This window comes from Rattus norvegicus, chromosome 1, assembly GCF_036323735.1.
Source record: "Rattus norvegicus strain BN/NHsdMcwi chromosome 1, GRCr8, whole genome shotgun sequence".
NCBI classification, from domain to species: Eukaryota; Metazoa; Chordata; class Mammalia; order Rodentia; family Muridae; genus Rattus; species Rattus norvegicus.
Window position 1 is genome coordinate 160,623,230 of NC_086019.1, and position 16,497 is coordinate 160,639,726.

A 16,497-nucleotide genomic window follows, 5' to 3' on the forward strand; every position below is an offset into this window, starting at 1 on the left:
GCTCCAGCACGATAGAGCAGGATCTAAGGTCACTGTGTTTTATTAAGCTAGGATCAGGGTTGTCTGGGAAGATTAAATTTGTGCCACCTTCTAAGTCCCAAGGGAACATTTCAAGATAAACAGGACGTCTGTGCTATTACTGCCAGCCCCATGAGAAGGGGAAGCAAAGCTAAGTGATTTTAATGCAAATACCACCTAGATAAACTGAAAATGGACATGTCATCTGCTTAAGACAAGCCGCTCTGAAGGGCTGGAGGCTGTAAGTCAGGCACTGGAAACGCAGACTGGATAAAAATCGAGATGTCTCCCCGTAACGTACTGAAAGGAGGTATGAAAGACATAAATGGCCAGGCCTGTGCTTGGTGTAAGTCATACGATAGGATGAACCCCAGCCCACAGAGGAAAAACAGTTTGCCAGAAAAGGTCCCTGAATAGATGACAGAGAAAGGGAACAGAGCAGAGGAGTGGGTAGAGGCAGGACCGGATGCAACAAGGGGCCTGGTATGGGTGTTGCTAGTGTGGGATGTCTGAGAGGAAGGGACCGAGCTGCATCTGGCTTAGAAAATCTGTGCTTCCTCTGAAAGAGGGGAGAGCATTGCAAACTGAAACACAGAAATAACCTAGTGGGGTGAGCAGATCAGAAAAATGGTCTGAGGAAGAGGATCCTGCCCTCGTTCATTAGGAGGCAATGGGATAGCAGTATGGGGCTGGAGAGGAAGTGCCAGTGCAGAACAGCAAACAATAAGAAAGCCTCGGGTTTGGACATCCGGCTCTGGCCCAGGGGACACTACCAAAGCATGGGGTGTTTCTAATCATGAGAAGTCAGGGCCAGACTAAGAGAACATGGTCCTATATACAGAGAGAGAGAGACAGAGACAGAGAGAGAGACAGAGACAGAGACAGAGAGAGACAGAGAGAGACAGAGAGACAGAGAGAGACAGAGAGAGACAGAGAGACAGAGGGACAGAGAAAGAGAGAGACAGAGAGAGACAGAGAGACAGAGGGACAGAGAAAGAGAGAGACAGAGACAGAGAGAGACAGAGACAGAGAGAGACAGAGAGACAGACAGACAGAGACAGAGACAGACAGAGAGACAGAGAGAGACAGAGGTGTGTGCACACACACAAATACACAGAGAGAGAGGTACATACACACACACACACACACACACACACATGCATGCACATACACAGTGCCTCAAGCTTCATGTATAATAAACACTAGTTTATAAAATTAAGTTTTTCCAAAGGACCCGGATTAATCTCTATGCTTGATAAGTGTATAATATTGACATGTTGTTTGAAGACAATATTGACATGATCAGACCACACACAGGAGCTGAAAATTGACATCACAGTGGGCTCCCAGTGGTAAGCCCAGCCTCTATGTGCTCTAGACTTGGAAGAAGTTATAATCAATACCCCTGCGTGTAGGATCTGTGCTTAGCAGGAGATGCCTACCAGAAAGTCATCGCCAAAGGCAAGCACAAGCGTCACCACTCAGCAGCAGACGTGACTGCCGAGTACCTCCTGTGTGTCATGCATCATACTACATGTGAGACACATGTGGTCTCATGTGAATAGTCCCAAATCTAAGTAAGCACTCACACCACCATCCTGTAGATGAAGAAAGCTGGAGGCCCAGGGGCCCAAGTTTCATACCCCACAGACTGATCTGGTTTCAGGCCTTGGGCATTTTCCAACGGAAATATCCCTTTCACATTTCTGCATGATCTGACTTCTTTCCTGTTACCAGAGCCCAGGTTTTATGGCTTTCTTCCAGAAGCAGACCCAATCAGTGCTGCTCCTCTGCTCTCTTTCTTTTCATTGAGTTTGCTGCAAATTAGAAAGTGATCCTACACCTCATTTATATGCCTGCAGGACAGAGACACCTAGGCTCCTGAGTAACCCACCCTTAGGAATGCCTGGAAATGGGGTAGCCACTGGTAATAGGCAGCTTTAGCCAGTGTCTTATCTGTCAGTCCCAAGACGGTATTGGAAGTCACTATAAAAACCATAGAAAGAAAGGCTTGTTTTAAACCCTTGGGTTATTGTTTAAAGTCAAGGACCTCCATGTTCCTATCTTGGGTTTAGCAGGTCTCCTAAGACAAGATTCAGTGATAATTTTTTATGTGTTAAACTAGAGAGATGGCTCAGCAAGGAAGCTCACAGGCTGTTCTTCCAGGGGACCTAGGTTCAGTTCCCAGCACCCACATGATAGTATGTACTGCCCATAGCAGTCTATAATTCTATTTCAATGGATCTGATGCCCTCTGCTGGCCTCTGTGGGCACTGCAATATACAGTTCACATGTGTGCCTGTAGGCAAAACACAAATAACACATAAGAGGTGGGGGAAGTATATGTTTAGCATTCGATGTAGGCAATCATTAGCAAGAGGCCTGGTGGGTTTTTTGGTGTATGATGTATGTATGTATGTATGTATGTATGTATGTATATGGTGTGTATACGTAGGCATATAGAAACCAGAGAACAACCTTAGATGGTACCATATACCCTTCTTTTCCCTTTGAGCCAGTCTCTCAATGGCCTAGAGTTCAGCAAGGAGCATAGGACAGCTGGCCAGTGAGTCCCAGGCTTCTCGCATCTCTGCCTCGTAAACACTGTGATTGCAGACATGGCCTCGCAGCTGGCAGGGGTGGGTGGGTGGGTCGGTTGGTTGGTTGGTTGGTTGGTTGGTTGGTTGGTTGGTTGGTTGGCTGGTTTTGTCTTCAACATGGGTTCTCAGTATTGAACTCCCAGTGCTTGCAAGCACCCTACTGACTGAGCCATGTCGCTGGGCTAAGAAAAGGGTTTTGCATTAGTAACTTAAAGGGGAGAGATCATTAGGCCAAGCTCGCAGGTCACAATGAAGATAGCATCCTCATTAGAGCATTTTGCTGAGATTCCAATGGGTTAGGGATTCATGTTGTATATCCCCATCCAAGTAATAAGCAGGCCCAACCCTTCTTAGTTCTGAGGTCAAATGAGACCTGGCATGTTCAGGATGGTATATCATGCTGTGCGTCTCTAGTTATGTGATGGAGAGAAGGAAGTGCTCATGCTAGCCCTAACTCTCTTGCAGTCACAGCCCAGCACACAAATACTACCTGGCTACAGACCCCATGAGCGGGGCCGTCTTCCTGTCTGACACCAACAGCCGGCGGGTCTTCAAGATCAAGTCCACCACCGTGGTGAAGGACCTGGTCAAGAACTCCGAGGTGGTAGCAGGGACTGGTGACCAGTGCCTCCCCTTCGATGATACTCGCTGCGGAGACGGTGGGAAAGCCACAGAAGCCACGCTCACTAATCCCAGGGGTAAGGCTTTGCTTTTACAACAATAACATTTTACTTGTCATTAACATTGTGTCTGTCTGTCTGTCTGCCTGTCTGAGTGTCTGTATGTTCGTATTTGATATAAGTAATCATCAGAAAGAGGCCTAAGAGAGAGGGGGTAAAAGTGTGTGTGTGTGTGTGTGTGTGTGTGTGTGTGTGTGTGTGTGTGTGTGTGTCCTCTTGCTAATGATTGCCTAAATTAAATACACACGCACAGTTTGCGTGTGTCTCTGTAGTGTGTGTGTACACAGAGGAATTGTGATAATTCTACCTGCTGGGAACAACCCCAGTTAACAATACCTGTCTTTCCTCCTGTCTTTTTTTCTGAGTGTTTGTGCACATTAGTCAGTGCAGTCAAACAAGATGAAACGTCAAGCATACTCTGTTAGCAAGCTGCTTTTATCCAAACGATACCAAATGACTTCTCCATGACAGTAAATATTCTCCGAGCTACTCATTTTTAACAGCTGTGTAGGGTTCTAACAAACCAGCGCTCCATCTCCTGAGCGACTCCCTCCCCCTGGGTGTGCAGGCTTTGCCTTAGTCAGTGCTCCACAAAGATAGTCCCATGTCTTCCTTGTGTGTGAGGTAGACTTAAAGAGAGGAGTCTCTAATTTTTCATTCACAAGTATTTACCAAATACACAGAGTTTCAGGATGCATAGCAAAGCTCACTGTAGCAGAATCAATGACACCTAGATGGAGAGAGGAGATGCATGCCCTGAGATGCCAGAAGGAAGGGGGTGGGGGGTCTCTGAGCCGAAAGAAACCTGATGCCCAGAGACTGAGGAAGCTTGACACAAGAGGCCATCACTACCAGGAGGCATCCTTCAGTAAGGAATTTACCATGTAGCAAGCCCTATAGCAAGGGACTTCTAGCCACTAAGACTCAGGGACCTACCCAAATAAAATCAGAGTAATAATACCACCTACTCCTACCTCCTAAGATTGTTCCGGGAGTCAAAGTTGATATATTTCACATGCTGCCCTATAAAACTGTTAGAAATAAGTACAGTGTTAAAGAGGACCTGATTTCGAGGTCTGGTTTCAAATCAAAGCAGTAGGCTCTTGAAAAATCATGTATTCCAATTCGGGCATTGTTATCTAGTAACTGTGTGACATTGGACAAGTTGCCTAACCTCTCTGAACCTCATTTTCCTCCTCCATGTTACCGGGCTATTCTACACAGTCATAATCCAATTTAAATATCAGGAATATAAATGTCTAGTACAGACAACTAGATACATAGTAAACACAGCATCACAGGAGACCCCTAATCGTGTCCCTGCCATGTATTATGTAATCGTGTAGCATCATATAGCATCCTGACAGACTGTCTACCTAACTAATGGCATGGTCAGGTGACAGCTCTGCGGGTAAGTGTTGTGCCACCAACGGCTCAACCCCCTGCTAGCTGTGATTCCTTAGTACTGAGTGAGCAGTGGAGAGGAAGTACAGGCTTGCACGGCAGTTTTCCTCTGCCTCCAGACGGCCCTAAGGCCTCCCCTTTCGGACCTCAGTCTCCCAGTTTGTGAGTAAGTAGGTTAAGCCAAAGGATCCCGCCATCCCTGTCAGCTGCAACACCCTGCTGTCTTCTGATTAAGACCGTTTCCTGCTGAGAGATTGTTCTTCCCTCCTGGCATCTCTGTTGTTCTGCGTGCCTGTGGTCCCCTCCCTCACCACACAGTTGGAGTGGCAGTACCATTGCCCAAAAGCCTGTAATTAACCCAGACAGAAATGACAAGGGGGCTGCAGTACGCAGTCACTTTGCAGGAGGGAGGAGAAAAGATGTCCGTCCATTTAGCACAACAAAAGGAGGAAAAATGAAGTAATTAATCAGGGGACAGATCACTTCCATTAGTCTGCGCAGCCAACTTTGTAAACAAGAAACCCAATTGTTCACGGAGCGCTCATCAGTCCTGGCAGATGGAGGAGAGAGACAGGGCATAGCCAGGCAGACAGGCAGCGGGACTGACTCACGTCCTGCTGCTTACGGAAGGGAATTAATTGACATTCTAGGCAGGACCACAGAAAGGCTCCCATCCCTCAGGCTGCCTGCACATTGGTGTGAAGTCCTTTTCCAGCTTCCTGGTCCTTTAAAGAGGAATGGAATGAGAGCTGTGGTATGGCCATCAGTCAGAGATCCCTGGAAGCCTTAGCCCATCCTGCTGACCTGGAAGAGACACAAGGGCCAAAGAACCCACCCAGGCCTTGGAAGCCACAGAGCACTGTCTGCTGTCACACAGACAGAATGGTCATTAATGAGTATTAGAGTTAAGAACTCCAAGTCAACTGTTTCTTCCCACCCCACCACTGTGTGTGTGTGTGTGTGTGTGTGTGTGTGTGTGTGTGTGTGTGTGTGTGTGTGTGTGTTGTAGGAGTGCACAGGCACCTGTCAAGAGTACACAATCATTCCTAGTGTGAGGCCATGTGTACAGTCATGTGTGGGAGACCAGAGAACAGAGATATCATTCCACCCTTTTGATTTTCTGAGACAGGGTCTCTCATTGACCCAGAATTCAGTGATCCCCAGAACCACCTGTATCCACCTCCCCAGTGCCATGATTGTAAGAGCACTCCCATACCTAACTTCTGCGTGGGTTCTAGGAGTCAATCTCAGTTTCCCACCTTACCAACTGAGCTCTCTCTCCCGGGCTCCCCAGTCAGAAGCTGTCATTCCACACACTGTCATTCACAGCAGTGAGGAGACCAAGAGTCAAGGGTGAAGAAACTCAGCTTCCCAACTCAGACGGACCCCCTCCCCATGCCTCATCTAACCTTTTCTCCCGTTGCCTGGCCAGAAGACAGTAGACAAAATCAAGACGACCCTTTATGTCACACCTCCCTCCTGAGCCTGTCATTTCCAATGGTGCTTCATGTGGTTCTGACTCAGTCCTGTGCCTCCATTTCAAAACCTGTCACCCTTCACGGATGGCAGGTACCACCCAGCAATTCTGAAAACACATATCCGTCCTAGACCCTGCCATCTCCTGGATGATATCACCAGAAGTGAGGCCAAGCAAAAGCTCCCTGCATGGGCCTGAAATGAGTCCCTGGCCAGGAAGAATGACCTCCTGAGTGACCTTCTGTACCACCATCCCCAAGGTGCCCTTCAGAAACACAAGATTTGAGTGAGGTTTTCTCAATTATCTACCTGGGGGTGCCATGGCTCCTCGTAAGGCCTCAGGCCTAAGGCAAAATGGAGGCTTAAGCAGTCCTTTGATATAATGAGTAAAGAAACAGATGCCAAGAGGTCCAGCGACTGGGCCCCACACCCCTGTGGAGAAAGTTATCAGGGTAAAAGGGCCCAGCAAGTGAAAGGGGGGGATGCTGAATGATAGCCAAGATCCCCATCTTCAGGGCGCTGTCCTCAGATCCAGAAGTCAACAAACCCATTCTTTACACAAACCCAAAGTATACTTTTCAATCTGTGCTCTCATAATGACCAATGAAACCAAAATAATAAGGGCTGATAAACTTAGAGTGTGATTGTCTTGGAAGAAAAGAGAAATTGTTACTAAAAAGGGGACCCATTATTGTTGTGTTTGCAGGACTTCAGAAATGGGTTAACTTAAATAACTCAAATGACACTGGAAAATGTCTTTCCTATTTCTACTTCGAGTCCTTCACAAACCCAGTTTCCATTGGTACCCAAGTGAAAGACAAGAAAGAGTCTCTTGTCACAGCAGAGTGGGAAGACAGAGCCTGAGGTCTAGGACACTGGATTTTTACCCTTGGTTCATAGGACACTTAAAACCTTGGCATCTTCCTTGCCCTCTCTTCTTCTGTAAGAGAGGACTGGGGTGGCAGGGATGTGATTCACTTGTCACAGTGCTCACCAGACATGCACAGAACCCTCGGTTCACTCCCCAGCACTGCATAAGACTGGACGCATTGGTGCACACATATAACCTCAGCACTGGAAGGCAGAGGCGGAAGTTCAAAAGTTCAAGGTCATCTTCTGTATCTGAAACTTGAGGCCAGCCTGGGCTATATGAGATCCTGTCTCAAATAAGTAGTAATAATTTTATATTTTTAATTTAAAAGTAAGCAAAAGTAAGTAACAAATAAACTGTTAAATAACAAAGAGGGAACTAGAGGAACCTGGGATAGCTCAGGGCTATAGCACTTATTCCAAGTCAGTATCCCAACAGAGGGACAGAGCTGGATGGGGTAGATGTTAAATCCGGAAGCTTTCTACTGTCAGCCTCCTTCTCGTATCCGATGCTGAATTCCCTTTTTGCCTTCTCCACCCCAGGAATTACAGTGGACAAGTTTGGGCTCATTTACTTCGTGGATGGCACCATGATCAGACGTGTTGATCAAAATGGGATCATCTCAACTTTGCTGGGCTCCAATGATCTCACCTCAGCCAGGCCCCTCAGCTGTGACTCTGTCATGGATATTTCTCAGGTGAGAAGGCATTGTCTCCCGGAACCCTTTGTGCATGCGTGTTCTTCCTACCACTTGTCACTCATCCAGCCTGATGACCACTCCTCTTGGCACACTTGTTCAAGCCTTTGAATGGAGCCCGCTCCGGTCAGGGCCTGTGTTCAGTACCCAGAAGAAGAAACTGACCCAACCCAAATGCCCTGAGAGTTCACCATTAAGTATAATAAGTGTGTGACTGGAGTGGGGACTCAAGGAACAGTGGGGAAAAAGGTCTTCCTGTGGCCAGCAGACCAGTGTTCACATTTAAATTCATATCTCCGAACTTCCTCTTTGACAATACATGCAGACTCGAGCATACTTTCTAGAAAATATGCTACACAAGACAGGGATTCTGCCTGCCTGTCACCTCCTCTACTTGACCCAAAGTGCCTGGTACACAGTCAGAGCACAGCCGATATTTGTTGGACAGTTGTTTGGACCCTAGCTGTACCACTCCGTAGAGCCTTAGCTACCCAAAGCCTTGGGGCATGGATGGACTTGTGAAGTCTTTTGAACTTCCTGTCTCCTAACCATACAATGGAGTGACTGACAGACATCAACATGGAGGGATCGCCTTGAAAACACATATGCCATTACATGTTCAGGCCTTCGAATCAACACTGCTCATCCCTTCAGAGGTAGTGGATAAAAAGCATTCACTTTCAGTAAGGAGGAGACATGGGTACCAGTTTTGAACTCTGGGTTTGCTGGATGGCATCAGAGAACAGAAATCAATAGTATGTGCAAAGAAAGATGTTATTAAGCCTAGTGCGAGCCCGGGGCTGCAGCTCAGTTGACAGATGACTTGCTTGGCATTCGTAAGGCCCCAAAGTTCAATCCCTAGTTCCATACAAACCGGATACGGTGGCACACTCCCATAATCCCACATCTGAAAAGTGGAGGCTGGGAAGCCAAAAGTCAAAGTCATTCTTAGCTACAGGCTAAATTCAAAGACAGCCTGAGATACACAAGACCCTGCCTCAAAGAGCACTGGAAGCCAAATGCCAAAGCAGAGGGCACTTTGAAGGGAGTTGAGACAGGAAGTGTAGTCTAGAGCTGGTGAGAGAAGGTCCTCCTACTATGCCAAGAAATTTGGGCTTCAGCAGGTAGACAGTAGGAATCCAAGTGAGATCCAGTGCCTGGCTATCCAGGGTTTCCTGCATAAATCCTGTGATGACTTGGCAAGGTCCAAGTCCTTAACTGCCAGGACATGGATCAGGGCTTGGCCTGAGTTTGATTGCTGAGCATCCGTCCTGCTAACATTATCAGAGCCTAGGGCATATAAGGAGGCCGACAGGAGCCATCTCTGAACTCCTTCCTCCAAGCCCCAGGACCACACTGCTGGCATTCCCAGCACCCATTACCCCATCCCAGCCCGATGGTGGTGTGGCACTCCCCTGTGCCAGCTTCTGTGAATCTCTTCTCTGCCGCTTGACTTTGCAATTTGGCAGGCTTCGCCTTGCCGGCTTGAGCGTTTCCCTTTCCAGTCTGTGAGCAAGCTAGAATTACCCAGGAGGAAGCCGCCAAAGCCTAAGGATGTGCAGACAAGTATTTTTGCTTCTCTAAACGGGCCCTCGACCAGCCAGCACAGGGCGCTGAGAACTTTCCATCCGCACATCGGAAAGTTGTTTAGGTTTAGAGAGAGGCACTGCCAGGCACTCACACCAAAGACTTGGAAGGCAGCTAGCATGTTGAAAGGGAGAAAAACACAAAAGCCACATGCCGAGAAATCATGGGGTAAAAAGCTCTACTTCTAGTCCCTGCTTTCCTTTGTCTGAACATAAAAATTGGACTTTTTCCCCCACTGAACTCTTAACACAGGCATGTATTTTTCCGTACACATATGGAAGGTGGCACTTGTGTTCATAGCTCCCTCAGATCAAAAAACACTGTGAGAGGAATGTGGTGAACAAGCAGAAGTCAGGGCCTGAGAGGTTGGTTCTCATCATGGCAGGTAGGGTCTCTACCCTGTACTTTGAAGCCCAAATGAAAACTTGCTATGCGCCTGGTACTGACTAGGAATGAGGTCAGAGCTGAATACAGCTTCTCTTTTCTTATTTAGCTGCCACCGTGGTCCCAGGGGTAGAATGTAGGAAACTGAGGCTGAGTGAAAGGAAACGCCTTTGCAAGCATCCCTGGGCTGGGTTTCATCAAGGAGGAGGAAATGAATCTCTCTAATGAGATCAAGGATGTAATTGCCTGGTGCAGAGCCACCAGCTGGTTATAGGATGTAAATATTAGTTCCCTGGAAATCTACAAAGAATTTCCCTGTATAGCGTCTCATTTGCTACAGCTCCTCAGGATAATGTTGATTACTCTGATTTACATATGGGAGAAGAAGCTCAGTGTCTAAGAAACCTAAGTCAGATGACCCATTAGTGACCATGGAAGCAAACAGGGAGTGAGGTACCCTAGCCCCACCTCTCCTGCTCGGTGTAGACACTCACTTGTTTATTCCCGTGACAATGCTTCTGTGTGCGTTCCCCACTCTGTGGCAAAGCAGTTGGCTCAGAGCACCTTGATGGAGATACAGAATGTTCAGGACAACTGGGAAAGGGAGCCCCCTTCACAACAAGTCCCTTGAGCACAGGAACTAGAGGACAACAGACGTTCTTAGGTCCAGCCCCAACATTCTGATGATGGGCATTAAAGCCGTGGCAGGATTATCACTAAAACAGAAAGGTGTATCTGGTGCAGGGATCTGGTGCAGGGATCTGGTGGAGGGATCTAGTATGTCAGAGCCTGGAGCCGCCGAGAGCCATGGCCCTCTTTCCCAGGTACACAATAACACAAAGCAACATGAAAAAAGAAATGCTAAAATGCTCTCCCGTTCGTTTCTTCTTGTCCTCTCTCCCCACCGGGCTCCCTCTCTGCTCCTTCCCACCCACCCACTCATCAGGACGCCATCTTTTCATCATAATGACAAGTAGAAAGGTCTCTGCGAGTAAGTCCCCAAGGTGCCACAGGACCAGAGGGCATAAAATATTTAGCAGCCAGTGTTGACAAGAAATGGGTTTTAGGAAATTGAAAATTCTCCTGTCACTTTAGAGCAAACTGTGTTCTTGATGTAGCCGAGAGCTGGCAGCACCATACCCCAGAGAGAACCAGGAGTGTGTGCAGCAGCCCAACTGTTGTAGCTCTGGAGAATCTGCGAGCTCCCCTGCCCTGCAGAGAGACAGGGGCTGGGGCCGGGTGAGGGGCAGCAGGCTAAGGACGCAGGAGCTGAAAACTGACTATTTTTGCCTACCTCGGGAATGGCTCTTAAGCTAAGAGAACAGCCTCACTGTTAGCATTTGTTGTTGCTTGGTTGGGTTGTTCGGTTTGGTTTTTGGATTGGGTTTTTCTCTGTGTAGCCCTGTCTGTCCTGGAACTCGCTCTGTAGACCAGGCTGGCCTCGAACTCAGAGATCTGCCCGCCTCTGCCTCCCGAGTGCTTGGATTAAAGATGTGTGTCACCACCCCCCGGTTTTGTCTGTGTTTTTTCACATTCACCCACAACCACATGTACATTACAACAACTTTTAAAAAAATAAAGTAAAAAGGAATATTAACATCATCCTTGGTCCCCCAAATGGCTAACATTTTAATATGTTTTCTTCTAGCTGTAAATCTCCTCTTTGTCTCTAAACTAACTTATATATTTCCCCTAGCTGCTATCATTCTCCGCCTGCAGCTCTGTAGTCTGCTCTTTCTACTTAGCATGTAGCAAACACTTCCCGCCATGTCATCACTTATCTACCTAGAATGGTGCTTTTCCACATGTGGGTCTCAATCCTTGTGGAGGAGGCATGTCAGACACCTGCATATCATACATTCATACTACAATGTATAACAGTAGCAAAATTACAGTTGTGAAGTAGCAACAGAATAAATTTATGGTTGGGGACAACCACAACATAAGGAACTGCAATAAAGGGTCACATTAGGAAGGGTGGGAACCACCACCCTGGAGAATCATGTTAAATGATCATGCACAAAATTCTAATCTGCGGGGGTTGGGGATTTAGCTCAGTGGTAGAGCGCTTGCCTAGCAAACGCAAGGCCCTGGGTTCAGTCCCCAGCTCCGAAAAATAGAAAAAAAAAAAATTCTAATCTGCAGGTAAAGTAAACGCGCTACCATTGTTTAGCCAGTTCTCAGTGGCTGGACATCTACGCCAGTTCTGTTCGGTTTGGGGGTCTTGTTGTTTTGGTTTTTGCCATTACTAACATGGCTGCCATAGATACACTTGTAGATACTAGCAGGCTAGAGCAAACCCCTAGGAGAGAAACTTGCCAACTGCATTATTCATATTGTTTGAGGAAGCCCCAAACTGGGCCAAAAGTCAGCTGTTTGTAGGAAGCCCAGGGATGTCAAGGTGCTGGGTCCTCAGGTAGCACTGAGACGTCAGCTGCAAGCAGTGCTCAGTGTCTCCAGACCATGAGTAGTGTAACGATGGCCCTTGGGGACACAGTCAGCCAAGGGCTTCTCTAGCACCAGTCCTTCCATCCAACAATCCTTTGGTAAAACATTGGTCACCCAGACCAAGAGAGGCTCGGGGTGAGGCTCTGGGCTCTGGACCTAAGTCCCACTGCATTAATCCCTTCTGGGAGGACCTAGAGATCCCACATCAATCAGGTTTCCTGAGCCCCAGTGGGCATTCAGTCACCGGACTGCAGGCACATACATATTCAGTAGGCTGGGGACAAGCTTGCCATCCTGCATTCCTGACCAGCTCCAGGGAGCTTCTGTGCTGCTGGTCTGATAAGTACCCTTTAAGAGAAGAATCCGGGTGTGATTCCCAACCCTAAAAACAATCACCCAGGAAGTTATTTTTAAATAGGCCCAATGTGTGGACCAACCACACTAGGGACCTTATTTATCTGACTACTCAGAGTGGCATTTGAGCATCAGTGTTTTCTAAAGTCTCCATCTAATGTGAATATGGGGCCAAAATGGAGAGTCACTAGCCTCAAGCCACGTGTCAGGCAGAGGCATGAGTGTTCTGCCTTTAACTCCAAGCCTAACTTGATGTTAAATCACCTCCATGCACCGGTCAGGCCAGCATCTCATGAAGATCCTTTTAAAATCCTCTGAACAACTCTTACGTCAGCCTCCAGACTCCATCTCCCATCCCCTCTCACCTCTGTATCATCGTCTGAGTCTGAGCACTTACCTACGTGCCAGGATGTGCGACTGTCATCTCTATTTTCTCGATATGAACAATGAAGCTCAGAAAGGCAAAGCAATTTGCCCAATGTTATAAGTGGGTCTAGGTTAGGAACCCAAGCCTGTCTCCATCTCACCGACCGCTTTTTAAGGCTGTTGTCCTTCTTCAGTTTCCATAAGGCTGGGTTATTCTGCATATAAAGACCCTCTGGACACAGTAGTGGGTTATTGGGAATTTTGGGGTGACGAATGGTGGGCATCTTGGCATCATTTGAGTGTCCGTGTCTCCATTGGCAGGTTCGCCTGGAGTGGCCCACAGACTTAGCCATCAACCCAATGGATAATTCCCTCTATGTCCTCGACAACAACGTGGTCCTACAAATCTCCGAAAACCACCAGGTACGCATTGTCGCTGGGAGGCCCATGCACTGCCAGGTTCCTGGCATCGACCACTTCCTGCTGAGCAAGGTAGCCATCCACGCAACCCTGGAGTCAGCCACTGCTTTGGCCGTTTCACACAATGGAGTCTTGTATATCGCTGAGACCGACGAGAAGAAGATCAACCGTATCAGGCAGGTCACGACAAGTGGTGAGATCTCACTGGTTGCTGGTGCCCCCAGCGGCTGCGACTGTAAAAACGACGCCAACTGCGACTGCTTCTCTGGAGATGATGGCTACGCCAAGGACGCAAAGCTGAACACCCCATCTTCCTTGGCCGTGTGTGCAGACGGGGAGCTCTACGTGGCCGACCTTGGAAACATCCGGATCCGGTTTATCCGGAAGAACAAGCCTGTCCTGAACACCCAGAACATGTATGAGCTGTCCTCCCCCATCGACCAGGAGCTGTACCTCTTTGACACCAGTGGCAAGCATCTGTACACTCAGAGCCTGCCCACAGGAGACTACCTGTACAACTTCACTTACACGGGGGACGGGGACATCACACACATCACAGACAACAATGGCAACATGGTGAACGTCCGCCGAGATTCTACCGGGATGCCTCTCTGGCTGGTAGTCCCAGATGGCCAGGTGTACTGGGTAACCATGGGCACCAACAGCGCACTCAGAAGTGTGACCACGCAAGGACACGAGCTGGCTATGATGACATACCATGGCAACTCTGGCCTCTTGGCGACCAAAAGCAATGAAAACGGGTGGACAACGTTTTATGAGTAAGTATCATGACGTGTTCCATGAGATACACTGTATGATTGGAAATGAACAAACTGATGACGTGTGGTTTTTATTGATTTCATTTTAATTCAGGGATGGGAGGTGAAAACCATTATCAGTGACAGGTTCTGCATGTTCATATTCTGAATGATTCCTCCTAAAAGGGAAATGGATGGTGGGAAAGGCGTGGGCTTTAGACTCATGTGCGGCTTCCACCCCAGCTCTCCCTACCATGTTAATCCCTCTAGGTCTCAGTCTCCATACCTGTAGAATAGACACAGTAGATACCCACTCGGATTACCACAAGGACATGATGTCTACCAGAAGTACTTAGGGTGTTAGTATCTTTGTATTAACAACAAGGTGATTTTCCATATACGCAACATTCCATTTCTTTAAATTTTGGATGTACTTATGACACTCATTACACGTCTTCTTTCTCAAACACATGATATAAACATCACCTGGTCTCTCTTTCAAGTTCATTAAGGAATGATCACAGTTACCTATAACTTCCAGAAGTGGGCACACAGAACCCTTCACCCACAAATGAACAAAATGATTCCAATATATTTGCTTCTGCATCTAGTGGGTTGTGGTTTGGCCTTCTCCTCCCCACGGTGTTGCAGCTCTCCTTCTCAGGTGCAACACTCACTTCACGTAACTGTCCCCTACTCTTCATGCACGGTACGCGTCTCAGAGCAGGGTGGCCAGAGACACAGAGTTCAGCCCATTGCACTCCCAGGCAAATTACCTGCCTCACATATAGATAGACGATGGAGGTGCTATTTTAATGAATGGGCCTTGTAACATCTCTTTTCGACTTAGACTTTTTTTAAGCTTCTCTTCTTTGTCGTGTTCCAGACTGCTGAGCCTGCTGAGTGTGTCAGCATTCGACAGGCTGCAGGAGCTGGCGAAGAACTTAGTCTTGTCGAACATCCTCTATGTGCCAGAAACAGAGTCCTTGAGCTAATCCTCATAGCAGTGGGGGTGATGGGTAATATTTTCTCCTTTACAGAAACAGAAACTGAGGCTGAGGGAGGCTCGTTTGCAGACTGGAAGATAGTGAGAACCCTGTGTGGAAACAGAAGTTCTAAACACAAGTTCTAGCTTGTCCGGGGCCAGAGTTTTAGATCTGAGTTTGACTCCAGGGCCTTCCCAAACCTCCCCCTGAATTCGCAAATCCCAAATGAGTTTAAGTCCTTGGACCATAAGGTTTTCTCAAATTAAATAAACATCAGCTCTCACAGTTATAGAACCCAGTGATGGGGGAGGGGTTATAATTGATTTTTAAATATAATTTACACTAAAAAATGTCACAGCCCTATGTGCTAAGTTCACTAGTTAAATTCCCTTCTCCAAACAGGGGCCTTGTTAATTGCAGAGAGAGAGAGAGAGAGAGAGAGAGAGAGAGAGAGAGAGAGAGAGAGATCCAGGAAAATAGCAATTATCTTGATTAACTCGTTGAAATGGAAATACACTAAATAATTCAATTTTCCCCATTGCCTGGTGGAAACTTCTTATACATTATTTAGCCAATACAGGGGTTTCTTTGTCAGAGCAAATCTGTTCACGCAATTAGTTCCTAAGGTCACTCCCCCAAATCCCAAACTGAATGCTAACACATCACCGCCACTGTCACTTCTGCCATCCCTGGAAACGAAAATCCTTCAAAAAAGGAGCCCTCCCTCTCTGTCCTCCTTGTAAACCACAGCCACAGCTGATGGTGGTTTAGCTATGATGCAGGTATGTGAGTTCGTGTGTTTGCTTGGATGCATTTGCATGTGCAGGTACATGTGTATGTGTGTGTGGAGGCCAGAAAACCACCTCGGGCACCCTCAGGAATGCTACCCACCCCCTTTAAAGTCTCTCATTGCTCTGGTGCTCAGAGATTAAGCTAGACTAGCCGGTCAGCAGCAGGCTGCTGATTGTCTCCACCTCCCAGTGCTGGGATTACAAGCACTTACCACCAGGCCCAGCATTTTTATGTGGATTCTGGGGACTGAATTTAGGTCCTCATATTTGGTGAGCACTTGACCAATTCGGATATCCCCTCAGCACCCACATTTGATATTTCAAGAAGAAGAAACTGTTATATGTGTGTTTATAAGTAGCATTTAAGAATCCTTTTAAATCCACTTTATATTAAAACACTGGAGGAACCAATGTTCCAAGATTTATGATTCTTGGCATAAACCAAAAGTGGAAGGTGCTATACCTAACATTAAAGGGACACTCACCCTTTTCTTTTTCTTTTTTGAGATCCTACTGTGTGCCAGACTCTTCCCCTGATGTCTATAACATCTCCTAGGATTGGCAAGCCCCTGGGTCTGACACAAAAAATAAGTGGACAAGGGTTGCCCCAGTCAGTAAGAATCATCATCTGCATATTCTTTCTACCTATGAACACAC

At 47.3% G+C, this 16,497-nt stretch overlaps 1 protein-coding gene across 22 annotated transcripts in view; it reads left to right on the forward strand.

Annotated features, from left to right (window-relative positions):
• Tenm4 (teneurin transmembrane protein 4) overlaps positions 1-16,497 on the forward strand; it is a 2,974,939-nt gene that overhangs the window by 2,923,619 nt on the left and 34,823 nt on the right. For all 22 annotated transcript variants that reach the window (XM_039113155.2, XM_039113170.2, XM_063262756.1 and 19 more), the window contains 3 exons: positions 3,084-3,316; positions 7,592-7,746; positions 13,207-14,084. In XM_039113155.2, coding sequence (XP_038969083.1) covers positions 3,084-3,316; positions 7,592-7,746; positions 13,207-14,084 — 1,266 coding nt within the window. The remainder of the gene's footprint in view (positions 1-3,083; positions 3,317-7,591; positions 7,747-13,206; positions 14,085-16,497) is intronic.